This window comes from Bombina bombina, chromosome 1 (assembly GCF_027579735.1).
Source record: "Bombina bombina isolate aBomBom1 chromosome 1, aBomBom1.pri, whole genome shotgun sequence".
Taxonomy (NCBI): Eukaryota; Metazoa; Chordata; class Amphibia; order Anura; family Bombinatoridae; genus Bombina; species Bombina bombina.
The window spans coordinates 591,378,202-591,402,764 of record NC_069499.1 but is presented as its reverse complement, the minus strand read 5'-3'; the positions used below and the strand labels follow the sequence as shown (position 1 = coordinate 591,402,764).

The following is a 24,563-nucleotide window of genomic DNA, read 5'->3' as shown; positions in this document are numbered from 1 at the left end:
TGAAGGAACTGCAACAGGCAATGGTACTTTACTAAAGGAAATATTATCTGCTTTAACAAGTTTGTCATGACAATCAATACAAACAACAGCTGGAGGAATAGCTACCAAAAGTTTACAGCAGATACACTTAGCTTTGGTAGATTCAGCACTTAACAGCGATTTTCCTGTAGTATCTTCTGACTCAGATGCAACGTGAGACATCTTGCAATATGTAAGAGAAAAAACAACATATATATAAAGCAAAATTGATCAAATTCCTTAAATGACAGTTTCAGGAATGGGAAAAAATGCCAAAGAACAAGCTTCTAGCAACCAGAAGCAATAAAAAATGAGACTTAAATAATGTGGAGACAAAAGCGACGCCCATATTTTTTCGCGCCAAATAAGACGCCCACATTATTTGGCGCCTAAATGCTTTTTGGCGCCAAAAATGACGCCATATCCGGAACGCCGACATTTTTGGCACAAAATAACGTCAAAAAATGACGCAACTTCCTGCGACACGTATGACGCCGGAAACGGAAATAGAATTTTTGCGCCAAAAAAGTCCGCGCCAAGAATGACGCAATAAAATGAAGCATTTTCAGCCCCCGCGAGCCTAACAGCCCACAGGGAAAAAGTCAAATTTTAAGGTAAGAAAAATGTTAAATTAAAATGCATTATCCCAAATATGAAACTGACTGTCTGAAAATAAGGAAAGTTGAACATTCTGAGTCAAGGCAAATAAATGTTTGAATACATATATTTAGAACTTTATAAACAAAGTGCCCAACCATAGCTTGGAGTGTCACAGAAAATAACTTACTTACCCCAGGACACTCATCTACATATAGCAGATAGCCAAACCAGTACTGAAACGAGAATCAGCAGAGGTAATGGTATATATAAGAGTATATCGTCGATCTGAAAAGGGAGGTAAGAGATGAATCTCTACGACCGATAACAGAGAACCTATGAAATAGACCCCGTAGAAGGAGATCACTGCATTCAAATAGGCAATACTCTCCTCACATCCCTCTGACATTCACTGCACGCTGAGAGGAAAACCGGGCTCCAACTTGCTGCGGAGCGCATATCAACGTAGAATCTAGCACAAACTTACTTCACCACCTCCATCGGAGGCAAAGTTTGTAAAACTGAATTGTGGGTGTGGTGAGGGGTGTATTTATAGGCATTTTGAGGTTTGGGAAACTTTGCCCCTCCTGGTAGGAATGTATATCCCATACGTCACTAGCTCATGGACTCTTGCTAATTACATGAAAGAAATAAGCAGGCAATCTATTAATTCAACGGAACTAGACTTAGCAAAACAGAGGAGTGGTTTTGGAGTAGTAAAAGATGACAAGCTAAATATGGCCTCACAATGCAGGGCAGCTGTTTCTAAGGCTAATAAAATATTTGCATGTATTAAGAGGCATTCATGCAAGGCTGGAACAATTCATTCTGTCCCTATATAAATACCTGGTAAGACCTAACCTAGAGTATGGAGTGCAGTTCTGTGGACCAATCTAAGAAAAAAAGACATTGCAGACTTAGAAAAAGTTCAGAGAAGGGCAACAAAACTAATAAGAGAATTAATAAACTAATAGAGAATTTAAGATATGAGGAGACATTAGCCAAACTTGGTCTGTTTTCTCTTAAAAAAAAAAAAAAAAGATAATTTGAGAGGTGACATGATTACTTTATATAAATATATTCCAGGCCCATATACAGAGATGTCAGAAGCTCTGTTTATACCAAGAACATTGCAAGAAAATAACAAGGGGTCACAATTTAAGGCTGGAGGGAAAGGAGATTTAATCTCCTGCAACGCAAACATTTCTTCACTGTAAGAGCAATAAAATTGTGGAACTCATTACCTGAGGAGGTAGTAAATGCTAATACCTTAGATACATTTCTGACTAGAAACAGAATTCAGGGATAGGATTGTTTGTGTTAAATGGGTCACCTTTTTAATGGGATTAATTTAAGATCAACTGGAGCTTTTTTGTAAGTATATTAGATTTGTATAGGCTGAACTCGATGGACTTCTGTCTTTTTTCAACCTCATCTACTGTTAGGTGCTATCTGATTTTGTAAGGCAGCAATATGGAAGGCTCCAATTATTTTCCTTTCTCACTACAAGTTGGATGATGTTTTGTCCCTTTCTGCTCAAATGAGGAGAAAGCATCTACATTCTGTGTAGTCTGAATAGATATTTCATTTTTTGCAAGATACATTTTTCTTTTGTTCCCTTTTTCCCACCCAATATTTGTATTATTTGCACGTTAACCTGTTAAATATTGCTGTGTGAACAATTTAAACCTAAATACAGATATTTCTATATCTTGGATTATTATAGTTGAGGCTTATTATTATAGTTAATACTTTTCTAGACTTTTGTCTTGCAATGGACATTTATTAAAAAAAAGAAATGAGAACGGCACATTCATAGAGGAAGTGGTCAGGTTCTGTCTATTGTTACCTGGTAGATATTAACATTTTTGTATTTTATTTATAGCGATACTTTTGCTCACACTCTGCTCACTCTTCATTCAGTATCAGATCTGTGGTCACCCACTATTCACTAAATAGTTTAATCATTTCAGAATATACGTTATTTATGGCAGCCGACCTTACCTGTGGCCTTGTTCTCCATAATTGGTCATGCTTCCTTTTTTAAACTTTACTAGTCAATTTCCAATGCTTTAATGTTTGTAACTATCCAGTTGCTTTTCTTGCCAAGCAAAATCCACCAATTAGCTTTTGCATTTCTAAGTCTGAAATATTGCATGGCACTCTGTTCAGCTTTCCCATGAGTTTGTTCCCATGGACTTATCGACTATACTTCCATTCTACCAGTAAGTAAATATGAACAACTACACATGTATGTTCTACCTCTACTTGCTCTTTAGCCAGCCTTGTTTGCCCTTGATTCTTTCATAATTTGTCTAACACTTTTTCTGTCCTTTTGTAGGTTCTCTGACTACAGTATTTGTGCGTCTACCTTGTGGCGGTGTTGGGGTGAGTTTTTGCTTATACAGGTACAAAAACTTTTATCCAAACTGCTTGAGACAGTAAAAATTTTGGAATTGCATCTGTAAAATGGGACAGCTTGGAGAGAGGAGGGCACCAAGTGTAAATAACAATATCGTATGTCATGTAGGCAATATTTACATATATAATACAGCTTATACATGCAAGCTAAAATTAGTTTTATATAATTTACTGTTCTATACTATGTACATTACAATACTGTATTATGTATTGTATACATAATACAGTACTGTAATGTACATAGTAAAGTACTGTAAAGTAATTTTGTTGTTCTAAAGTGCAACTGCTATTCTATATTTCTTTAAAACGCACAAACAACGCAGGCAGGTAAGATTACTTACTGGTGGGAAAAATGGTAATTTATAATAATTTTATGTTAAAAAATATTAATGAAATAAATAAATCTTTGATTTCCAGATTTTGGAATTTGTACCTGTAATGCTTTACATATCTTATTAAGAGTCTGTCCACAATATAGTTCAAGCTGCCATCACAGTAACTTTGTAAAGGGTTGCTAATACATATAGCTTTCTCAATGGCAAGTTTAACTGGGGTATGAAATAAAATGAGATGGACAAGCTGCAAATTATGTGATTTCTTGCAGCCATATATATATATATATATATATATATATATATATATATTATTATTATTATTTCTCCCCTCTTTACCAAGATCATGCTCTGTTATAACAAACATACACATAATCCTACTAGGCTTCATATTTTTCTCTGTTCTCATTTCCTTGTGGTCTCTCTCCTGCTAGGTTGACAGTGACACAATCTGGAATGAGGTGCACTCATCTGGGGCTGCACGACTGGCTGCGGGATGTGTTGTGGAACTTTCCTCCAAGGTGGTGTCTGGAGAGTTGAAGGTAATTAATATAATACAGGAGATTGCTGCCAGGAAAGCAAGAAACAAACCACCACTTAATGCCTCTACCCTCTATTTAATTTTGCTGCCTTTATATACTGGGGTCCAAGCAATGACACAGCAAATGTAGTATCTGTGCACTTGATAGAATTGCAGGAGTATCTTTTGTACATTAGTGTTCTTGTTTTTCTATTTTTAGAATGGTTTTGCAGTGGTTCGTCCCCCTGGCCACCATGCAGAAGAGAGCACGCCTATGTAAGTTTAAACCTGTGTAAGGACTATGTTTTGTCTCCTGGCTGATTTTAGCTCTCCCCAATCATCTTGTCCACATTCTAAACCCACTCATGTTTTGTCATTCTCATTCACATGTGTTACCTTTAAACCATTGTCAATATCTTCCCTCACACCTTCTCACCAGTATCTTGCTACTAAAAACTAGTATTACCCCATCCTCTTTCCCGGTGTCTTATTATAAAACTACCCATGTCTTGTTATAGATGCTCATTACCCTGTTCATCATGCTATCTCATGCAGCAGGAGATAGTAAACTATTGGGTTATAAGCTATTAAGTTGGAAATAAGCAGAAACGTCATGCAAATGGAACAATAGGACACACCTCTTCTTTCCTCCAACATCCCTCTCACTTTAATTTTCTGGTGTTTCTTCTTAAAAAAGGTTGTTGTCCTTAGAACACTGGATTCCTATAAGCTCACACATAACTGGACCTTGGTCCTGTTCCCCTAATATGGAGAAGACCTTAGCCTCAAACCACTATAAGCTACCAATAGGATGCCTGTTTTTAGAAATAAGGTGATTTTCTTAAAAACATTTGGTGCCGTCAAATGATAATCTTCAAAGCGCGGCTCAGATTCCTTCTTATCTTCCGTTAATTACATGAGTTTGTTTACAGGTTCTTGGTCTGTTTTTAATCCTGATCAGACAAGACGATTAGTTAAACTGACATTCAACTGTAAAATGTGTTTCCAATTACTTGTTAAAACAGCTGCAGAGGATTAAATGTATGGGACATTGTTCCTTTGGGTATATATTTGTATTTGAAATAGCTGGTTTTGCTCATATATACCATCACCCATTGTTCTCAATGTTAGCGCTGTGGAATCTGTTGGCGCTCTACAAATAACCGATGATAATAATAATAATGCCCATCTAAATGGACCAAACCTGTAGGAAGACGAGACCTGCTCATGATATCTATAAACAAATGCTAATATTTAGGTATTGAAATGTTAATTATTGGTGGAGGTTCAACAAGCAGAACCAGTTGTTTTCATTACAAAAACCTCTCCCACCGCTAACTGGCTGGTTGATTTTCTGTTGATGCCTCTTGTTTACATTGCTTTTTTATAGAGAATACTGCAGCATTCCTATTTTCAGTGTGGGTAGTGGTTCTAATACGCAAAAGCATCCATTTGAAATTACAAACTAAAGGTACAGGAGCTGTTTGCAAACAATTTAAAATTCTCCAGCTTGTAAAATAGATAATTGGGAACATGTTAAAGGGGAGAATATTTTACAGTTAAATGTGCGTTTTATGTTTAGACTCCTAAACTTGCAGCGAACTGAAGATGTTCATGATTTGTTAGTGCTAACAGAACGTTCAAGACTAATGCTAAGAATAACATTGTGCCGTTTTAGGTTTCACTGATTATTTATTGCAGGAACATTTCTTTCTCTGCCCCATGGAATTTTTCCTGCTGTATATTCCATTTCTTTCATGTAATTGGCAAGAGTCCATGAGCTAGTGACGTATGGGATATACAATCCTACCAGGAGGGGCAAAGTTTCCCAAACCTCAAAATTCCTTTAAATACACCCCTCACCACACCCACAATTCAGTTTTACAAACTTTGCCTCCTATGGAGGTTGTGAACGAAGTTTGTGCTTAGATTCTACGTTGATATGCGCTTCTCAGCATTTTGAAGCCCGATTCCTCTGAGTACAGTGAATGTCAGAGGGATGTGAAGGGAGTAGTTATCGGTCGTAGAGATTCATCTTCCTTCCTCCCTTATTCAGATCGACGATATACTCTCATATTCCATTACCTCTACTGATAACTGTTTCAGTACTGGTTTGGCTATCTGCTATATGTGGATGGGTGTATTTCGGTAAGTATGTTTTCATTACTTAAGACACTCTCAACTATGGTTTGGCACTTTATGCATTACTATAAAGTTCTAAATATATGTATTGTACTTATATTTCCCATGAGTCAGGTTTATGTATATTTCCTTTGCAGACTATGGGGCATATTTATCAAGCTCCAAAGACCACTGCTCCATAACCTGTTCGCCAGCTCTGAGCAGGCGGACAGACATCGCCGGACATCAACCCAATCGAGTACGATCGGGTTGATTGACACCCCCCTGCTGGCGGCCCATTGGCCGCGAGTCTGCAGGGGGCGGCATTGCACCAGCAGCTCTTGTGAGCTGCTGGTGCAATGCTGAATACGGCGAGCGTATTGCTCGCCATATTCAGCGAGGTCTGGCGGACCTGATCCGCACTGTCGGATCAGGTCCGCCAGATTTTCATAAATAGGGGTCCATCAGTTTCATATTTGGGAAAAAACATATTTAGGAAAAATCTTCAATTACGCGAGTGTGTCATTTCCAGATGTTGTTAGCGCCAAAAAAAATTCAGTTTGCATTGTGCGTCATACTTGGCGCCAAACAATTTTATTATTTAAAGCCCTATTCCTAAATGCCTCTTGCCTTTTTTTCAAAGTCAGAGGGCTATGCTGTTTGCATTTTTTCCCATTCCTGAAACTGCCATATAAGGAAATTGATAATTTTGCTTTATATGTTGTTTTTTCTTTTACATTTGCAAGATGTCTCAATCTGATCCTGTCTCAGAAATCACTGTTGGAACCCTGCTGCCTGATAATAGTTCTACCAAAGTTAAGTGCATTTGTTGTAAATTTGTGGAGATTATATCTCCTGCTGTGGTATGTAATAGTTGTCATGATAAGCTTTTACATGCAGAGAATGTGTCCATCAGTAATAGTACAATGCCTGTTGTTCCTACAACATCTAATGTACATGAAATACCTGTGAATATAAAAGATTTTATTACTGATGCGATTCAGAAGGCTTTGTCTGCCTTCTAATAAACGTAAATGGTCTTTTTAAAACTTCTCATAAAGTTGATGAAATTTCAAATGACCAACAACATACTGAATTATCCTCCTCTGATGAGGATCTATCTGATTTAGAAATCCTTCCTCAGATATTGACACTGACTAATCTACTTATTTATTTAAAATGGAGTATATTCGGTCCTTGTTAAGAGGTGTTGATTACATTGGATATTGAGGAAACTAGTCCTCTTGATATTAACCCTTTCGTGACTGTGTTAAAGTGTCTACATTGGAACAATTGTTCCAATGTAGACAAATTGAAACCACGCGATTGTGCACACGATCGCGAGATTTCAATTATTGGATCGTGTCTGGGGGGCGTCCCTACAACCCTAGGAACGCCCTCCAGACCGCAATCAAATCCTGGGAACACAGAAGGCTTCAGGACAGCCGTTGGCTATGATGTTCTATTCCGTAATAACGGCTCTAAAGCCCAGTGTAATTATGACGGCATAACGGCATTAAAAGGTTAAAACTAGTAAACGTTTAAATTCTGTTTATAAACCACCTGTGGTTACTCCAAAGGTTTTTCCAGTTCCTGATGCTATTTCTGATATGATTTCTAAGGAATGGAATAGGCCTGGTACTTCTTTTATTCCTTCTTCAAGGTTTAAAAAATCGTATCCTTTGCCAGCAGTTAGATAGGAGTTTTGGGAAAAGATCCCCAAAGTTGATGGAGCTATTTCTACTCTTGCTAAACATACTACTATTCCTATGGAAGATAGAACTTCTTTTAAAGACCCTTTAGATAGGAAACTTGATTCTTATCTAAGGAAAGCTTATTTATATTCTGGATATCTTCTCAGGCCTGCCATTTCTATGGCTGATGTTGCAGCTGCATCAACTTTTTGGTTGGAAAGCTTAGCGCAACAGGAAATGGATCCTGATTTGTCTAGCATTGTTAGCTTGCTTCAACATGCTAATCATTTTATCTGTGATGCCATTTTTGATATCAACAACATTGATGTTAAATCTATGTCTTTAGCTATTTTAGCTAGAAGAGCTTTGTGGCTCAAATATTGGAATGCTGACATGGTATCTAAGTCTAGATTACTATCTCTTTCTTTCCAAGGTAATAAGTTATTTGGTTCTCAGTTGGATTCGATTATTTCAACTATCACTGGGGGGAAGGGAGTTTTTTTGCCTCAGGATAAAAGACCTAAGGGTAAATGTAAAGCTTCTGTTTTCGTTCCTTTTCACAAAATAAGGAATAGAAATCTAATCCTTCCCCCAAAGAATCTGGTTCCAATTGGAAACCTTCTTCAAGTTGGAGTAAATCCAAACCGTTTAAGAAATCAAAGCCAGCCCCCAAGTCTGCATGAAGGTGCGGCCCTCATTCCAGCTCAGCCGGTAGGGGGCAGATTAATATTCTTCCAAAACATTTTGGCAAATTCTGTCCAAAATCAATGGATTCAGAGTATTGTCTCTCAAGGGTACCGAATAGGATTCAGAATAAGACCTCCTGTGAGAAGATTTTCTCTCACACATCCCAGCAAATCCAGTAAAGGCTCAGGCTTTTCTGAAGTGTGTTTCAGAACTGGAGCTTTCAGGGGTAATCTTACCAGTTCCGTTTCAGGGGTTTTATTCAAATCTATTCATTGTCTCAATGAAAGAAAATTCATTCAGGCCAGTTCTGGATCTGAAAATTTTGAATCGTTATGTAAGAGTGCCAACTTTCAAAATGGTAACTATAAGGACTATTCTGCCTTTTGTTCAGCAAGGGCATTATATGTCCACAATAGACTTACAGGATGCATATCTTCATATTCCGATTCATCCAGACCACTATCGGTTTCTGCGATTCTCTTTTCTAGACAGGCATTACCAATTTGTCGCTCTTCCAGTTGGCCTAGCGACAGCTCCAAGAATCTTCAGACAAGGGTCACCTTTTTAGGTTTCCAGATAGATTGTGTCCATGACTCTGTCTCTAACAGACAAGAGACTATTAAAATTGGTTTCATCTTGTCTGAACCTTCAGTCTCAATCATTCCTTTCAGTAGCTATGTGCATGGAAGTTTTATGTCTCATGACTGCAGCATCGGACGCGATCCCCTTTGCTCGTTTTCATATGAGACCTCTCCAGCTTTGTATGCTGAACCAATGGTGCAGGGATTATACAAAGATATCACAATTAATATCCTTAAATCCCAATGTTCGACTCTCTCTGACTTGGTGGTTAGATCACCATCGTATAGTTCAAGGGGCCTCTTTTGTTTGTCCAACCTGGACTGTGATCACAACAGATGCAAGTCTTTCAGGTTGGGGAGCTGTCTGGGGATCTCTGACAGCTCAAGGGGTTTGGAAATCTCAAGAGGCGTGATTACCAATCAATATTTTAGAACTCTGTGCTATTTTCAGGGCTCTTCTGGTTTGGCCTCTGTTGAAGAGAGAACCGTTCATTTGTTTTCAGACAGACAATATCACAACTGTGGCATATGTCAATCATCAGGGTGAGACTCACAGTCCCCAAGCTATGGAAGAAGTATCTCAGATACTTACTTGGGCAGAATCCAGCTCCTGTCTAGTTTCTGCGGTTCATATCCCAGGTATAGACAATTGGGAAGCGGATTATCTCAGCCGTCAGACTTTACATCCGGGGGAGTGGTCGCTCCATCCAGATGTGTTTTCTCAGATTGTTCATATGTGGGGTCATCCAGAAATAGATCTGATGGCTTCCCATCTAAACAAGAAACTTCCCAGGTACCTGTCCAGGGATCCTCAGGCGGAGGCGGTGGATGCATTAGCAGTTCCTTGGTGTTACCAACCTGCTTATATCTTCCCGCCTCTAGTTCTTCTTCCAAGAGTGATTTCCAAGATCATCATGGAACATTTGTTTGTGTTGCTGGTAGCTCCAATATGGCCTCACAGGATTTGGTATGCGGATCTTGTTCGGATGTCCAGTTGCCAACCTTGGCTACTTCCATTAAGGCCAGACCTTCTGTCTCAAGGTCCGTTTTTCCATCAGGATCTCAATTCATTAAATTTGAAGGTATGGAAATTGAACGCCTAGTGCTTAGTCATAGAGGTTTCTCTGACTCTGTGATTAATACTATGTTACAGGCTCGTAAATCTGTTTCTAGGAAGATTTATTATTGAGTTTGGAAAATTTATATTTCATGGTGTTCTTCTCATAAATTCTCCTGGCATTCTTTTAGAATTACTAGAATTTTACAGTTTCTTTAGGATGGTTTGGAGAAGGGTTTGTTTGCAAGTTCCTTGAAGGGACAAATCTCTGCTCTTTCTGTTTTATTTCACAGTAATATTGCTAAGCTTCCTGATATTTACTGTTTTGTACAGGCTTTGGTCCATATCAAGCCTGTCATTAAATCAATCTCTCCTCCTTGGAGTCTTAATTTGGTGTTAAAGGCTTTACAGGCTCCTCCGTTTGAGCCTATGCATTCTTTGGGCATTAAACTGCTTTCTTGGAAAGTGATGTTCCTTTTGGCCATCTCTTCTGCTAGAAGAGTTTCCGAATTATCTGCTCTTTCTTGTGAATCTCCTTTTCTGATTTTCCATCAGGATAAGGCAGTTTTGCGGACTTCATTAAAATTTTTACCTAAGGTTGTGAATTCTAACAACATTAGTAGAAAAATTGTTGTCCCTTCTTTGTGTCCTAATCCTAAGAATTCTTTGGAGAGATCCTTACATTCTTTGGATGTGGTAAGAGCTTTGAAATATTATGTTGAAGCTACTAAAGATTTTAGAAAGACTTAGTCTATTTGTTATCTTTTCTGGTTCTAGGAAAGGTCAGAAGGCTTCTGCCATTTCCTTGGCATCTTGGTTAAAGCTTTTGATTCATCAGGCTTATTTGGAGTCGGGTCAGGCCCCGCCTCAGAGAATTACTGCTCATTCTACTAGATCAGTCTCCACTTTGTGGGCTTTTAAGAATGAAGCTTCAGTTGATCAGATTTGGAAAGCAGCAACTTGGTCTTCTTTGCATACATTTACTAAATTCTACCGTTTTGATGTATTTGCAGTTTTTGGTAGAAAAGTTCTTCAGGCAGCTGTTTCAGTTTGATTTTGCTGTTATTATTTTATCCCTCCCTCTCTAGTGACCCTTCTGTGGAGTTCCACATCTTGGGTATTACTATCCCATACGTCACAAGCTCATGGACTCTTGCCAATTACATGAAATAAAACATAATTTATGTAAGAACTTACCTGATAAATTAATTTCTTTCATATTGGCATGAGACCCACGCTTTTTATGGTGGTTATGATTTTTTGTATAAAGCACAATTATTTCCAAATTCCTTTGTTGATGCTTTTTACTCCTTTATCACCCCACTACTTGGCTATTCGTTAAACTGAATTGTGGATGTGGTGAGGGGTGTATTTATAGGCATTTTGAGGTTTGGGAAACTTTGCCCCTCCTGGTAGGATTGTATATCCCATACGTCACTAGCTCATGGACTCTTGTCAATATGAAAGAAATGAATTTATCAGGTAAGTTCTTATATAAATTGTTTTTTTACTGCTAAGGGGTTATACCACACTTTGCCCCGCCCCTTCTCCATATCACTTGTTCATCCATATTACTCACCCTGTGTATTTTCCGCTTCCCCACCAAATCGGAGTCCCAGCCACAGCCTCCCTCATACACTGTCCACATCCCACAATATCCCCCTGCACACTTTTGCCACATACTCACCACCTCCTCCTGGTACATCCTGTCCTCACCCCACCACGCCCTCCTGCATGCCTTGGCCATGACTCTTCCACCCCCTCCCTACCTCTTCCTGGTACACCTTTTATTCATGTATGCTGTATATTTATTTGTATACCCCTTATTTGAAGTACTTAGACAATTTGTAGTTACAACACTCCTTTTATGTGCCTATGACTAGCAAATTTACAATATCTACAGGGGTTTCTGTTACTTCAACTCTGTGGCTATAGCAGCCAGGATTCTCCAGCAGCGTCTGAATGTTGGAAAGACTCTCATTGTGGACTGGGTAAGTAGGGCATTAGGATCATCTCCAAATTTACAGTATACAAATGTGGCAAATTTTGAGAGAATTCCCATATTATTGCAATATATTAAGTACTTGTGCCTGTTAAAGTAAACAAAAACTTCACATATGCCTTTGCTTTACTCCTCTTCCGTATCATTCTTGCCTTGTTCCAGCCTTGCAGACTATGACCCCATTCAGTTTGGTTTCCTGTTGCTTCAAAATTCTCGTCATACATTCCTATTCTAGCATAGCTGTCTGTGGTCAGTTTGCGACTTAACTCTCTGTGATGTGTCCTTTTGTGATACCATTAAAGCAATATCTCAGGTATTTAGGTCTCAGGGTTCTGCACTTTGGCTTGCGACTATCATTTTTTTTTTCAAAACTTTGTTTTGCAGTTCCTTATCTGATCTCTAATGCCAAGGCCAATTTAAAGGGACATTCTACACCAGACTTTTTATTGTTTTAAAAGATAGATAATCCCTTTATTACCCATTCCCCAGTTTTCATAACCAACACAGTTATAATAATATACTTTTAACCTCTGTGATTATCTTGTATCCAAGCCTCTGCAAACTGCCCCTTTTTTCAGTTCTTTTGACAGACTTGCAGTCTAGCCAATCAGTGCCTGCTCCCAGATAACTTCACGTGCACGAGCACAGTGTTATCTATATGAAATACGTGAACTAACACCCTCTAGTGGTGAAAAACTGTTAAAATGCATTCTGAAAAGAGATGGCCTTCAAGGTCTAAGAAATTAATATATGAACCTCCTAGGTTAAGCTTTCAACTAAGAATACCAAGAGAACAAAGCAAAATTGATGATAAAAGTAAATTGGAAAATTGTTTAAAAGTACATGCTCTATCTGAATCATGAAAGTTTATTTTGGCCTAGACTGTCCCTTTAAATACAGATATGTTGCAGGGTTAGGCTGTTTAAGTCTGCAGTGTGCACTTTCAGTCCTAAGAATTGGAAAACTTAATTTTTAAAATGCATGAAAAGGGGCAAAAAAAAAGAAAGTATATTGCCAAGAATATTGCCAAGAAGTTTTACTATGCATTTTATATTACAATAACTAACGGCTAGATTACGAGTCTTGCGTTAGCCTTAAAAAGCAGCGTTGAGGGGTCCCAATGCTGCTTTTTAATGCCCGCTGGTATTACAAGTCAGGCAGGAAAGGGTCTACCACTCACTTTTTTTCTGCGATTTTAGCATACCGCAAATCCCCTTACGTCAATTGCGTATCCTATCTTTTTAATGGTATTTGCCTAACGCCGGTATTACGATCGCCTGAAAAAGTGAGTAGTAGACCCTCTCCTGGCAAGACTCCTACCGCATTTAAAAGTCAGTAGTTAAGAGTTTTATGGGCTACCGCCGGAACATAAAGCTCTTAACTAAAGTGATAAAAAGTACACTAACACCCATAAACTACCTATTAACCCCTAAACCGAGCCCCCCCCCACACATTGGAAACACTTAACTAAAATGTTTAACCCCTAATCTGCCGACCGGACATCGCCGCCACTTTAATACTTTTATTAACCCCTAAACCGCCACACTCCCGCCTCGCAAACACTAGTTAAATTTTATTAACCCCTAATCTGCCGTCCCTAACATCGCCGACACCTACCTACATTTATTAACCCCTAATCTGCCGCCCACAACGTCACCGCTACTATATTAATTTTATTAACCCCTAAACCTAAGTCTAATCCTAACCCCCCTAACTTAAATATAATTTAAATACATCTAAATAAATTGACTACAATTAAATAAATTAATCCTATTTAAAACTAAATACTTACCGATAAAATAAACCCTAAGCTAGCTACAATATAACTAATAGTTACATTGTAGCTAGCTTAGGATTTATTTTTATTTTACAGCTAAATTTGTATTTTTTTTAACTAGGTAGAATAGTTACTAAATAGTTATTAACTATTTAATAACTTCCTAGTTAAAATAAATACAAATATACCTGTAAAATAAATCCTAACCTAAGTTACAATTACACCTAACACTACACTATCATTAAATTAATTTACAAAACTACCTACAATTAACTACAATTAAATAAAGTACAAAAAAAACACTAAATTACAGAAAATAAAAAAGAATTACAATTTTTTTAAACTAATTACACCTAATCTAATCCCCCTAATAAAATAAAAAATCCCTCCAAAATAATAAAATTCCCTACCCTATACTAAATTACAAATAGCTCTTAAAAGGGCCTTTTGCGGGGCATTGCCCCAAAGTAATCAGCTCTTTTACTTGTAAAAAAAATACAATACCCCCCCCCCCCCCAACATTAAAACCCACCACCCACACACCCAACCCTACTCTAAAACCCACCCAATACCCTCTTAAAAAAACCTAACACTACCCCCTTGAAGATCTCCCTACCTTGATCCGTCTTCACCCAGCCGGGCACAAGTGGACGTCCAGAGGGGCAGAAGTCTTCATCTGATCCGGCCAGAAGAGCACCTCCAGACCGGCAGAAGTCTTCATCCAGGCGGCATCTTCTATCATCTTCCATCCGGAGCGGGTCCATCTTGAAGACATCCGACGCGGAGCATCCTTTTCCATCCGACGGCAACTGAAGAATGAAGGTTCCTTTAAGTGACGTCATCCAAGATGACGTCCCTTCAATTCCGATTGGCTGATAGAATCCTATCAGCCAATCGGAATTAAGGTAGGAAAAATCCTATTGGCTGAAGCAATCAGCCAATAGGATTGAAGTTCAATCCTATTGGCTGATCCAATCAGCCAATAGGATTGAGCTCGCATTCTATTGGCTGGTTGGAAAAGCCAATAGAATGCAAGATCAATCCTATTGGCTGATTGCATCAGCCAATAGGATTTTTCCTACCTTAATTCCGATTGGCTGATAGGATTCTATCAGCCAATCGGAATTGAAGGGATGCCATCTTGGATGACGTCACTTAAAGGAACCTTCATTCTTCAGTCGCTGTCGGATAGAAGAGGATGCTCCGTGTCAGATGTCTTCAAGATGGACCCGCTCTGCTCCGGATGGAAGAAGATAGAAGATGCCATCTGGATGAAGACTTCTGGAGGTCCTCTTCTGGCCAGATAGGATGAAGACTTCTGCCCCTCTGGACGTCCACTTGTGCCCGGCTGTGTGAAGATGGCTCAAGGTAGGGAGATCTTCAAGGGGGTAGTGTTAGGTTTTTTTAAGGGTGGATTGGGTGGGTTTTAGAGTAGGATTGGGTGTGTGGGTGGTGATTGTAGTTAATTGTAGGTAGTTTAGTAAATTAATTTAATGATAGTGTAGTGTTAGGTGTAATTGTAACTTAGGTTAGGATTTATTTTACAGGTATATTTGTATTTATTTTAACTAGGAAGTTATTAAATAGTTAATAACTATTTAATAACTATTCTAACTAGTTAAAATAAATACAAACTTAGCTGTAAAATAAAAATAAACCATAAGCTAGCTACAATGTAACTATTAGTTATATTGTAGCTATCTTAGGGTTTATTTTATAGGTAAGTATTTAGTTTTAAATAGGAATAATTTATTTCATTGTGGTAATTTTATTATGAATATTTAAAATTATACTTAAATTGGGGGGTGTTAGGGTTAGACTTAGGTTTAGGGGTTAATAACTTTATTATAGTGGCGGCGACGTTGACGGCGGCAGATTAGGGGTTAATAAGTGCAGGTAGGTGGTGGCGACGTTGGGGGGGGCAGATTAGGGGTTAATAAATAAAATGTAGGGTTCGGTGATGTTGGGGGCATCAGATTAGGGGTTTATAAGTATAATGTAGGTGGCGGTGGTGTCCTTAGCGGCAGATTAGGGTTTAATAATATAATGTAGGTGGCGGCGATGGCAGATTAGGGGTTAATAAGTGTAAGATTAGGGTTATTTAGACTCGGGGTTCATGTTAGGGTGTTAGGTGCAGACATAAAATTTATTTCCCCATAGGAATCAATGGGGCTGCGTTAGGAGCTGAACGCTGCTTTTTTGCAGGTGTTAGACTTTTTTTCATCCCGCTCAGCCCCATTGTTTCCTATGGGGAAATCATGCACGAGCATGTTTTTCCAGCTTACCGCTACCGTAAGCAGCGCTGGTATTGAGATGAGATGTGGAGCTACATTTTGCTCTACGCTAACCTTTTTGCAGCTAACGCCAGGTTTAAAAAAACCTGTAATACCAGCGTTGTCTTAAGGGAGCGGTGAAAAAAAAAGGCTCATTAGCAACGCACCCCTGTTACCGCAGAACTCGTAATGTCGCCGTAAGTGTTTAAAGTCCATTTAAGGGTGACTGCATTCAGTTTCTTCAAAATGTTATGTTTCTCCAACATAGGTGTGTCCGGTCCACGGCGTCATCCTTACTTGTGGGATATTCTCTTCCCCAACAGGAAATGGCAAAGAGCCCAGCAAAGCTGGTCACATGATCCCTCCTAGGCTCCGCCTACCCCAGTCATTCTCTTTGCCGTTGTACAGGCAACATCTCCACGGAGATGGCTTAGAGTTTTTTAGTGTTTAACTGTAGTTTTTCATTATTCAATCAAGAGTTTATTTTCAAATAGTGCTGGTACGTACTATTTACTCAGAAACAGAAAAGAGATGAAGAATTCTGTTTGTATGAGGAAAATGATTTTAGCAACCGTAACTAAAATCCATGGCTGTTCCACACAGGACTGTTGAGAGCAATTAACTTCAGTTGGGGGAACAGTTTGCAGTCTCTTGCTGCTTGAGGTATGACACATTCTAACAAGACGATGTAATGCTGGAAGCTGTCATTTTCCCTATGGGATCCGGTAAGCCATGTTTATTACGATTGTAAATAAGGGCTTCACAAGGGCTTATTTAAACTGTAGACTTTTTTTGGGCTAAATCGATTGATATAACACTTATTTAGCCTTGAGGAATCATTTATTCTGGGTATTTTGATTTAATAATATCGGCAGGCACTGTTTTAGACACCTTATTCTTTAGGGGCTTTCCCAAAGCATAGGCAGAGTCTCATTTTCGCGCCGGTGTTGCGCACTTGTTTTTGAGAGGCATGGCATGCAGTCGCATGTGAGAGGAGCTCTGATACTTATAAAAGACTTCTGAAGGCGTCATTTGGTATCGTATTCCCCTTTGGGTTTGGTTGGGTCTCAGCAAAGCAGATACCAGGGACTGTAAAGGGGTTTAAAGCTTAAAACGGCTCCGGTTCCGTTATTTTAAGGGTTAAAGCTTCCAAAATTGGTGTGCAATATTTTCAAGGCTTTAAGACGCTGTGGTGAAAATTTGGTGAATTTTGAACAATTCCTTCATGTTTTTTCGCAATTGCAAATAAAGTGTGTTCAGTTTAAAATTTAAAGTGACAGTAACGGTTTTATTTTAAAACGTTTTTTGTACTTTCTGATCAAGTTTATGCCTGTTTAACATGTCTGAACTACCAGATAGACTGTGTTCTGAATGTGGGGAAGCCAGAATTCCTATTCATTTAAATAAATGTGATTTATGTGATAATGACAATGATGCCCAAGATGATTCCTCAAGTGAGGGGAGTAAGCATGGTACTGCATCATTCCCTCCTTCGTCTACACGAGTCTTGCCCACTCAGGAGGCCCCTAGTACATCTAGCGCGCCAATACTCCTTACTATGCAACAATTAACGGCTGTAATGGATAATTCTGTCAAAAACATTTTAGCCAAAATGAACCCTTGTCAGCGTAAGCGTGGCTGCTCTGTTTTAGTTACTGAAGAGCATGACGACGCTGATATTAATATCTCTGAAGGGCCCCTAACCCAATCTGAGGGGGCCAGGGAGGTTTTGTCTGAGGGAGAAATTACTGATTTAGGGAACATTTCTCAGCAGGCTGAATCTGATGTGATTACATTTAAATTTAAATTGGAACATCTCCGCATTTTGCTTAAGGAGGTATTATCCACTCTGGATGATTGTGAAAATTTAGTCATCCCAGAGAAACTATGTAAAATGGACAAGTTCCTAGAGGTGCCGGGGCTCCCAGAAGCTTTTCCTATACCCAAGCGGGTGGCGGACATTGTTAATAAAGAATGGGAAAGGCCCGGTATTCCTTTCGTCCCTCCCCCCATATTTAAAAAATTGTTTCCTATGGTCGACCCCAGAAAGGACTTATGGCAGTCAGTCCCCAAGGTCGAGGGAGCGGTTTCTACTTTAAACAAACGCACCACTATTCCCATAGAGGATAGTTGTGCTTTCAAAGATCCTATGGATAAAAAATTAGAAGGTTTGCTTAAAAAGATGTTTGTTCAGCAGGGTTACCTTCTACAACCCATTTCATGCATTGTCCCTGTCACTACAGCCGCATATTTCTGGTTTGATGAACTGCTTAAGGTGCTCGATAGTGACTCTCCTCCTTATGAGGAGATTATGGACAGAATCAATGCTCTCAAATTGGCTAATTCTTTCACTCTAGACGCCTCTTTGCAATTGGCTAAGTTAGCGGCTAAGAACTCTGGGTTTGCTATTGTGGCGCGCAGAGCGCTTTGGTTGAAATCTTGGTCGGCTGATGCGTCTTCCAAGAACAAGCTACTAAACATTCCTTTCAAGGGGAAAACGCTGTTTGGTCCTGACTTGAAAGAGATTATCTCTGATATCACTGGGGGTAAGGGCCACGCCCTTCCTCAGGATCGGCCCTTCAAGGCAAAAAATAGACCTAATTTTCGTCCCTTTCGTAAAAACGGACCAGCCCAAGGTGCTACGTCCTCTAAGCAAGAGGGTAATACTTCTCAGGCCAAGCCAGCTTGGAGACCAATGCAAGGCTGGAACAAGGGAAAGCAGGCCAAGAAACCTGCCACTGCTACCAAGACAGCATGAAATATTGGCCCCCGATCCGGGACCGGATCTGGTGGGGGGCAGACTCTCTCTCTTCGCTCAGGCTTGGGCAAGAGATGTTCTGGATCCTTGGGCGCTAGAAATAGTCTCCCAGGGTTATCTTCTGGAATTCAAGGGACTTCCCCCAAGGGGGAGGTTCCACAAGTCGCAGTTGTCTTCAGACCACATAAAAAGACAGGCGTTCTTACATTGTGTAGAAGACCTGTTAAAAATGGGAGTGATTCATCCTGTTCCATTAAGAGAACAAGGGATGGGGTTCTACTCCAATCTGTTCATAGTTCCCAAAAAAGAGGGAACGTTCAGACCAATCCTAGATCTCAAGATCTTAAACAAATTTCTCAAGGTCCCATCGTTCAAGATGGAAACCATTCGAACTATCCTTCCTTCCATCCAGGAAGGTCAATTTATGACCACGGTGGATTTAAAGGATGCGTATCTACATATTCCTATCCACAAGGAACATCATCGGTTCCTAAGGTTTGCATTCCTGGACAAACATTACCAGTTCGTGGCGCTTCCTTTCGGATTAGCCACTGCTCCAAGGATTTTCACAAAGGTACTAGGGTCCCTTCTAGCGGTGCTAAGACCAAGGGGCATTGCAGTAGTACCTTACCTGGACGACATTCTGATTCAAGCGTCGTCCCTTCCTCAAGCAAAGGCTCACACGGACATTGTCCTGGCCTTTCTCAGATCTCACGGCTGGAAAGTGAACGTGGAAAAGAGTTCTCTATCCCCGTCAACAAGGGTTCCCTTCTTGGGAACAATTATAGACTCCTTAGAAATGAGGATCTTTCTAACAGAGGCCAGAAAAACAAAGCTTCTGGACTCTTGTCGGATACTTCATTCCGTTCCTCTTCCTTCCATAGCTCAGTGCATGGAAGTGATCGGGTTGATGGTGGCGGCGATGGACATAGTTCCTTTTGCGCGCATTCATCTAAGACCATTACAACTGTGCATGCTCAGTCAGTGGAATGGGGACTATACAGTCTTGTCTCCGAAGATACAAGTAAATCAGAGGACCAGAGACTCACTCCGTTGGTGGCTGTCCCTGGACAATCTGTCTCAAGGGATGATGTTCCACAGACCAGAGTGGGTCATTGTCACGACCGACGCCAGTCTGATAGGCTGGGGCGCGGTCTGGGGATCCCTGAAAGCTCAGGGTCTTTGGTCTCGGGAAGAATCTCTTCTACCGATAAATATTCTGGAACTGAGAGCGATATTCAATGCGCTCCAGGCCTGGCCCCAGCTTGCGAGGACCAGGTTCATACGGTTTCAATCAGACAACATGACGACTGTTGCGTACATCAACCATCAGGGGGGAACAAGGAGTTCCCTAGCGATGGAAGAAGTAACCAAAATTATTCTTTGGGCGGAGTCTCACTCCTGCCACCTGTCTGCTATCCACATCCCAGGAGTGGAAAATTGGGAAGCGGATTTTCTGAGTCGTCAGATATTGCATCCGGGGGAGTGGGAACTCCATCCGGAAATCTTTGCCCAAGTCACTCACCTGTGGGGCATTCCAGACATGGATCTGATGGCCTCTCGTCAGAACTTCAAAGTTCCTTGCTACGGGGCCAGATCCAGGGATCCCAAGGCGGCTCTAGTGGATGCACTAGTAGCACCTTGGACCTTCAAACTAGCTTATGTGTTCCCGCCATTTCCTCTCATCCCCAGGCTGATAGCCAGGATCAAGCAGGAGAGGGCGTCGGTGATCTTGATAGCTCCTGCGTGGCCACGCAGGACTTGGTATGCAGATCTGGTGAATATGTCATCGGCTCCACCTTGGAAGCTACCTTTGAGACGAGACCTTCTTGTTCAGGGTCCGTTCGAACATCCGAATCTGGTTTCACTCCAGCTGACTGCTTGGAGATTGAACGCTTGATTTTATCGAAGCGAGGATTCTCAGATTCTGTGATCGATACTCTTGTTCAGGCCAGAAAGCCTGTGACTAGAAAGATTTACCACAAAATTTGGAAAAAATATATCTGTTGGTGTGAATCTAAAGGATTCCCTTGGGACAAGGTTAAGATTCCTAGGATTCTATCCTTCCTTCAAGAAGGATTGGAAAAAGGATTATCTGCAAGTTCCCTGAAGGGACAGATTTCTGCCTTGTCGGTATTACTTCACAAAAAGCTGGCAGCTGTGCCAGATGTTCAAGCCTTTGTTCAGGCTCTGGTTAGAATCAAGCCTGTTTACAAACCTTTGACTCCTCCTTGGAGTCTCAATTTAGTTCTTTCAGTTCTTCAGGGGGTTCCGTTTGAACCCTTACATTCCGTTGATATTAAGTTATTATCTTGGAAAGTTTTGTTTTTAGTTGCGATTTCTTCTGCTAGAAGAGTCTCAGAATTATCTGCTCTGCAGTGTTCTCCTCCTTATCTGGTGTTCCATGCAGATAAGGTGGTTTTACGTACTAAACCTGGTTTTCTTCCAAAAGTTGTTTCTAACAAAAACATTAACCAGGAGATTATCGTACCTTCTCTGTGTCCGAAACCAGTTTCAAAGAAGGAACGTTTGTTGCACAATTTGGATGTTGTTCGCGCTCTAAAATTCTATTTAGATGCTACAAAGGATTTTAGACAAACATCTTCCTTGTTTGTTGTTTATTCAGGTAAAAGGAGAGGTCAAAAAGCAACTTCTACCTCTCTCTCTTTTTGGATTAAAAGCATCATCAGATTGGCTTACGAGACTGCCGGACGGCAGCCTCCCGAAAGAATCACAGCTCATTCCACTAGGGCTGTGGCTTCCACATGGGCCTTCAAGAACGAGGCTTCTGTTGATCAGATATGTAGGGCAGCGACTTGGTCTTCACTGCACACTTTTACCAAATTTTACAAGTTTGATACTTTTGCTTCTTCTGAGGCTATTTTTGGGAGAAAGGTTTTGCAAGCCGTGGTGCCTTCCATTTAGGTGACCTGATTTGCTCCCTCCCTTCATCCGTGTCCTAAAGCTTTGGTATTGGTTCCCACAAGTAAGGATGACGCCGTGGACCGGACACACCTATGTTGGAGAAAACAGAATTTATGTTTACCTGATAAATTTCTTTCTCCAACGGTGTGTCCGGTCCACGGCCCGCCCTGGTTTTTTTAATCAGGTCTGATATTTTATTTTCTTTAACTACAGTCACCACGGTACCATATGGTTTCTCCTATGCAAATATTCCTCCTTAACGTCGGTCGAATGACTGGGGTAGGCGGAGCCTAGGAGGGATCATGTGACCAGCTTTGCTGGGCTCTTTGCCATTTCCTGTTGGGGAAGAGAATATCCCACAAGTAAGGATGACGCCGTGGACCGGACACACCGTTGGAGAAAGAAATTTATCAGGTAAACATAAATTCTGTTTTTGTTCTGCTAGTTACTGAAAAATCAACCTGTTGAACCAATGTATCTTTTTTTTTTTTTATAGTAGTGGAAATAAAATCATAACACTTTATTGAACATATATGCAAACAAAACAATTTCTAAAATTGGCAATGAAGGAGCATGGATATATCACAACCACTTCTTCTTAAATCTGTTTTCCCAACACTAAATATTAAAATACAAGGCGCCTAGGTACCAGAAGGGATAGTCTGAATCATATAGTGAATTACGAATAGGGAAAAGCAGAACATTCACACATGCATCAGGCACTCCTATGCGCTCAAAGTCGTCCTCCTGCCTGCAAGCTGCAAGGGATTCAACCCAGTCAGCCGATTTCTAACAAATTCCTTAATTCTTAGATCTAAATCAATAACACTCAGGTGTGTTCATCCGTCTATTCCTATGTTTCCAGAAAAATGTGAAACCATTATACCGTAGCACCTATTTCAGTAGCATATATTATAAATAAATATTTGTCTATGAACTATCAGTATAAAGTATCAGTCTGATCAGGTATTATTTGGAAACATGTACAACGAAACTAAGTTGCGCTTCATAGAACAAACTTCTGCTACATTCACAGCAACCCCCTCTTGCTCTGCCCACCGATGCGTTTCGTCACTATGCGCGACTTCGTCAGTTCATAGACAAATATTTATTCATAATACAGATATGAAGATAGGGGGCGCCCTTATAGAGCTATGTATAATATATGCACAAATACACACACCTCTTAGACAGGTGGATATAGACAATGGTATAGCTATATAAGGCTATACTGCTATATATGGTAAAAAAGTGTAAAAATTATAAAAAATTACTAATATAGTCCCCGTTAGGATGCCCATATACTAACAAAATAATCATATAATACAATACAGATGTGATAAGTGTACTGTCTACAATTTCTAACACAGATTTAATCTCATCTATAGATAATAAAGTCCACACTGGGTATTTGATGTTGCAGGTCTAGGCAGCTATCTGTAGAGGATCAAGGCCAGGATCCAAGGTCAACAATCTGTAGATAATACAAGAACACAGAAGCGCCACATGGCCCAATATTGTTTGATGACAAATAAAAATAAGGTATCAGGTAGATACACTCACATTTAGTATGGCACCCCTAGTGGTGCAGGTGGAGCGGTCTGGGATCAGTTAGCAGTCACCCAGAAGACTGACCTCCGGTGGATATTCAGTAATATTTAGTAGAGCACCTTCCCTGGTGCAATCTAGACAGGCTGGGTTCAGTACAGTCAACCAGCAGACTTAGAACCAATGGTCTGGAGCTCCCCAGTGTTCACAGGTGGAGATGTGGAAAATAGTAGGTAGGGTACTTGAGAAAAAAAGTAGTCCGGCAGCAAGAAGTATAAAAAAGTACTTACTTTCTTTAAAATAATAATATAATAAAAGCAACGTGTTTCTCAGCTTATCAAATGGCTATTTCATTAGGCTTAATGAAATGTATGCTATACACTTGCTATATGTACACCAGACTACCCTAAAATAATGGACTGCACCTGAGTGAGGTGTTAGTCAATTAGATGGTCATGTGAATAATTTATCCAATCAGAGATGATGTGCAAAATGACCTCACATTGTAAACAAGCATTTGTTCATTCAACATTCAAGTTGTACAATCCAAAATAAAAATATATCAACAATACAAGTGCAATCAATGTCCAAACATTTCAACCAATATACATTAAATATAGTATGGTTGCAAATTTTTCTCATTTACCAAGATCATTTATACAATACTTTTCGAATGTTAAATTACTCCTGCGACCTTATTCCCATTCTAAGTAGGCAGTGATTAAATGAGCCATTAGTATAGATAACTAACAGTATTATGTGGTCACCAACAATCAATATATTTATTCGAGGAAATATTGCTCATAGATAGGTTTTATGTTACACAACAAGCCTTACGTGTGTGGCTTTAAAGATGTATTTTGCTAACTTCTAGACTCCTAAACAATTGTAATGGTATACTGATTTCACTTACTAAAATTGTGTATGATGATCTTGAAATTTATAACCATGATAAAGTAATGGGCTGTTGTCTCTAAGATATATTTGCTGTTCGTGTGTTTGTCTGAAGGTTGTCTGCAGTTATCCGGATAACATTTCCTAAGGTGATAGGTCATCTACAAGTGATGTTAATTGGACCGGGTGCAGAGCATGTCATGGTAATGGGCGGGCAATAGGCGAATCAGTGTGAGCTGTCTCAGCACTGACTATTTTATAAATAATCCCTTACGATAAAATGCACAAAAGTTCATAATTGCTATCATGAAGTGTAGCAACCCATATAAAGTAAGGTGGACTGGGAATATATTATCTA

At 39.8% G+C, this 24,563-nt stretch overlaps 1 protein-coding gene across 1 annotated transcript in view; it reads left to right on the top strand.

Annotated features, from left to right (window-relative positions):
• The window catches only part of HDAC4 (histone deacetylase 4), a gene marked incomplete in the record, with an annotated part of 933,145 nt that overhangs the window by 809,088 nt on the left and 99,494 nt on the right, over positions 1-24,563 (top strand). The window contains 4 exon segments of the mRNA XM_053698885.1: positions 2,957-3,003; positions 3,803-3,910; positions 4,109-4,164; positions 11,932-12,019. Coding sequence (XP_053554860.1) covers positions 2,957-3,003; positions 3,803-3,910; positions 4,109-4,164; positions 11,932-12,019 — 299 coding nt within the window.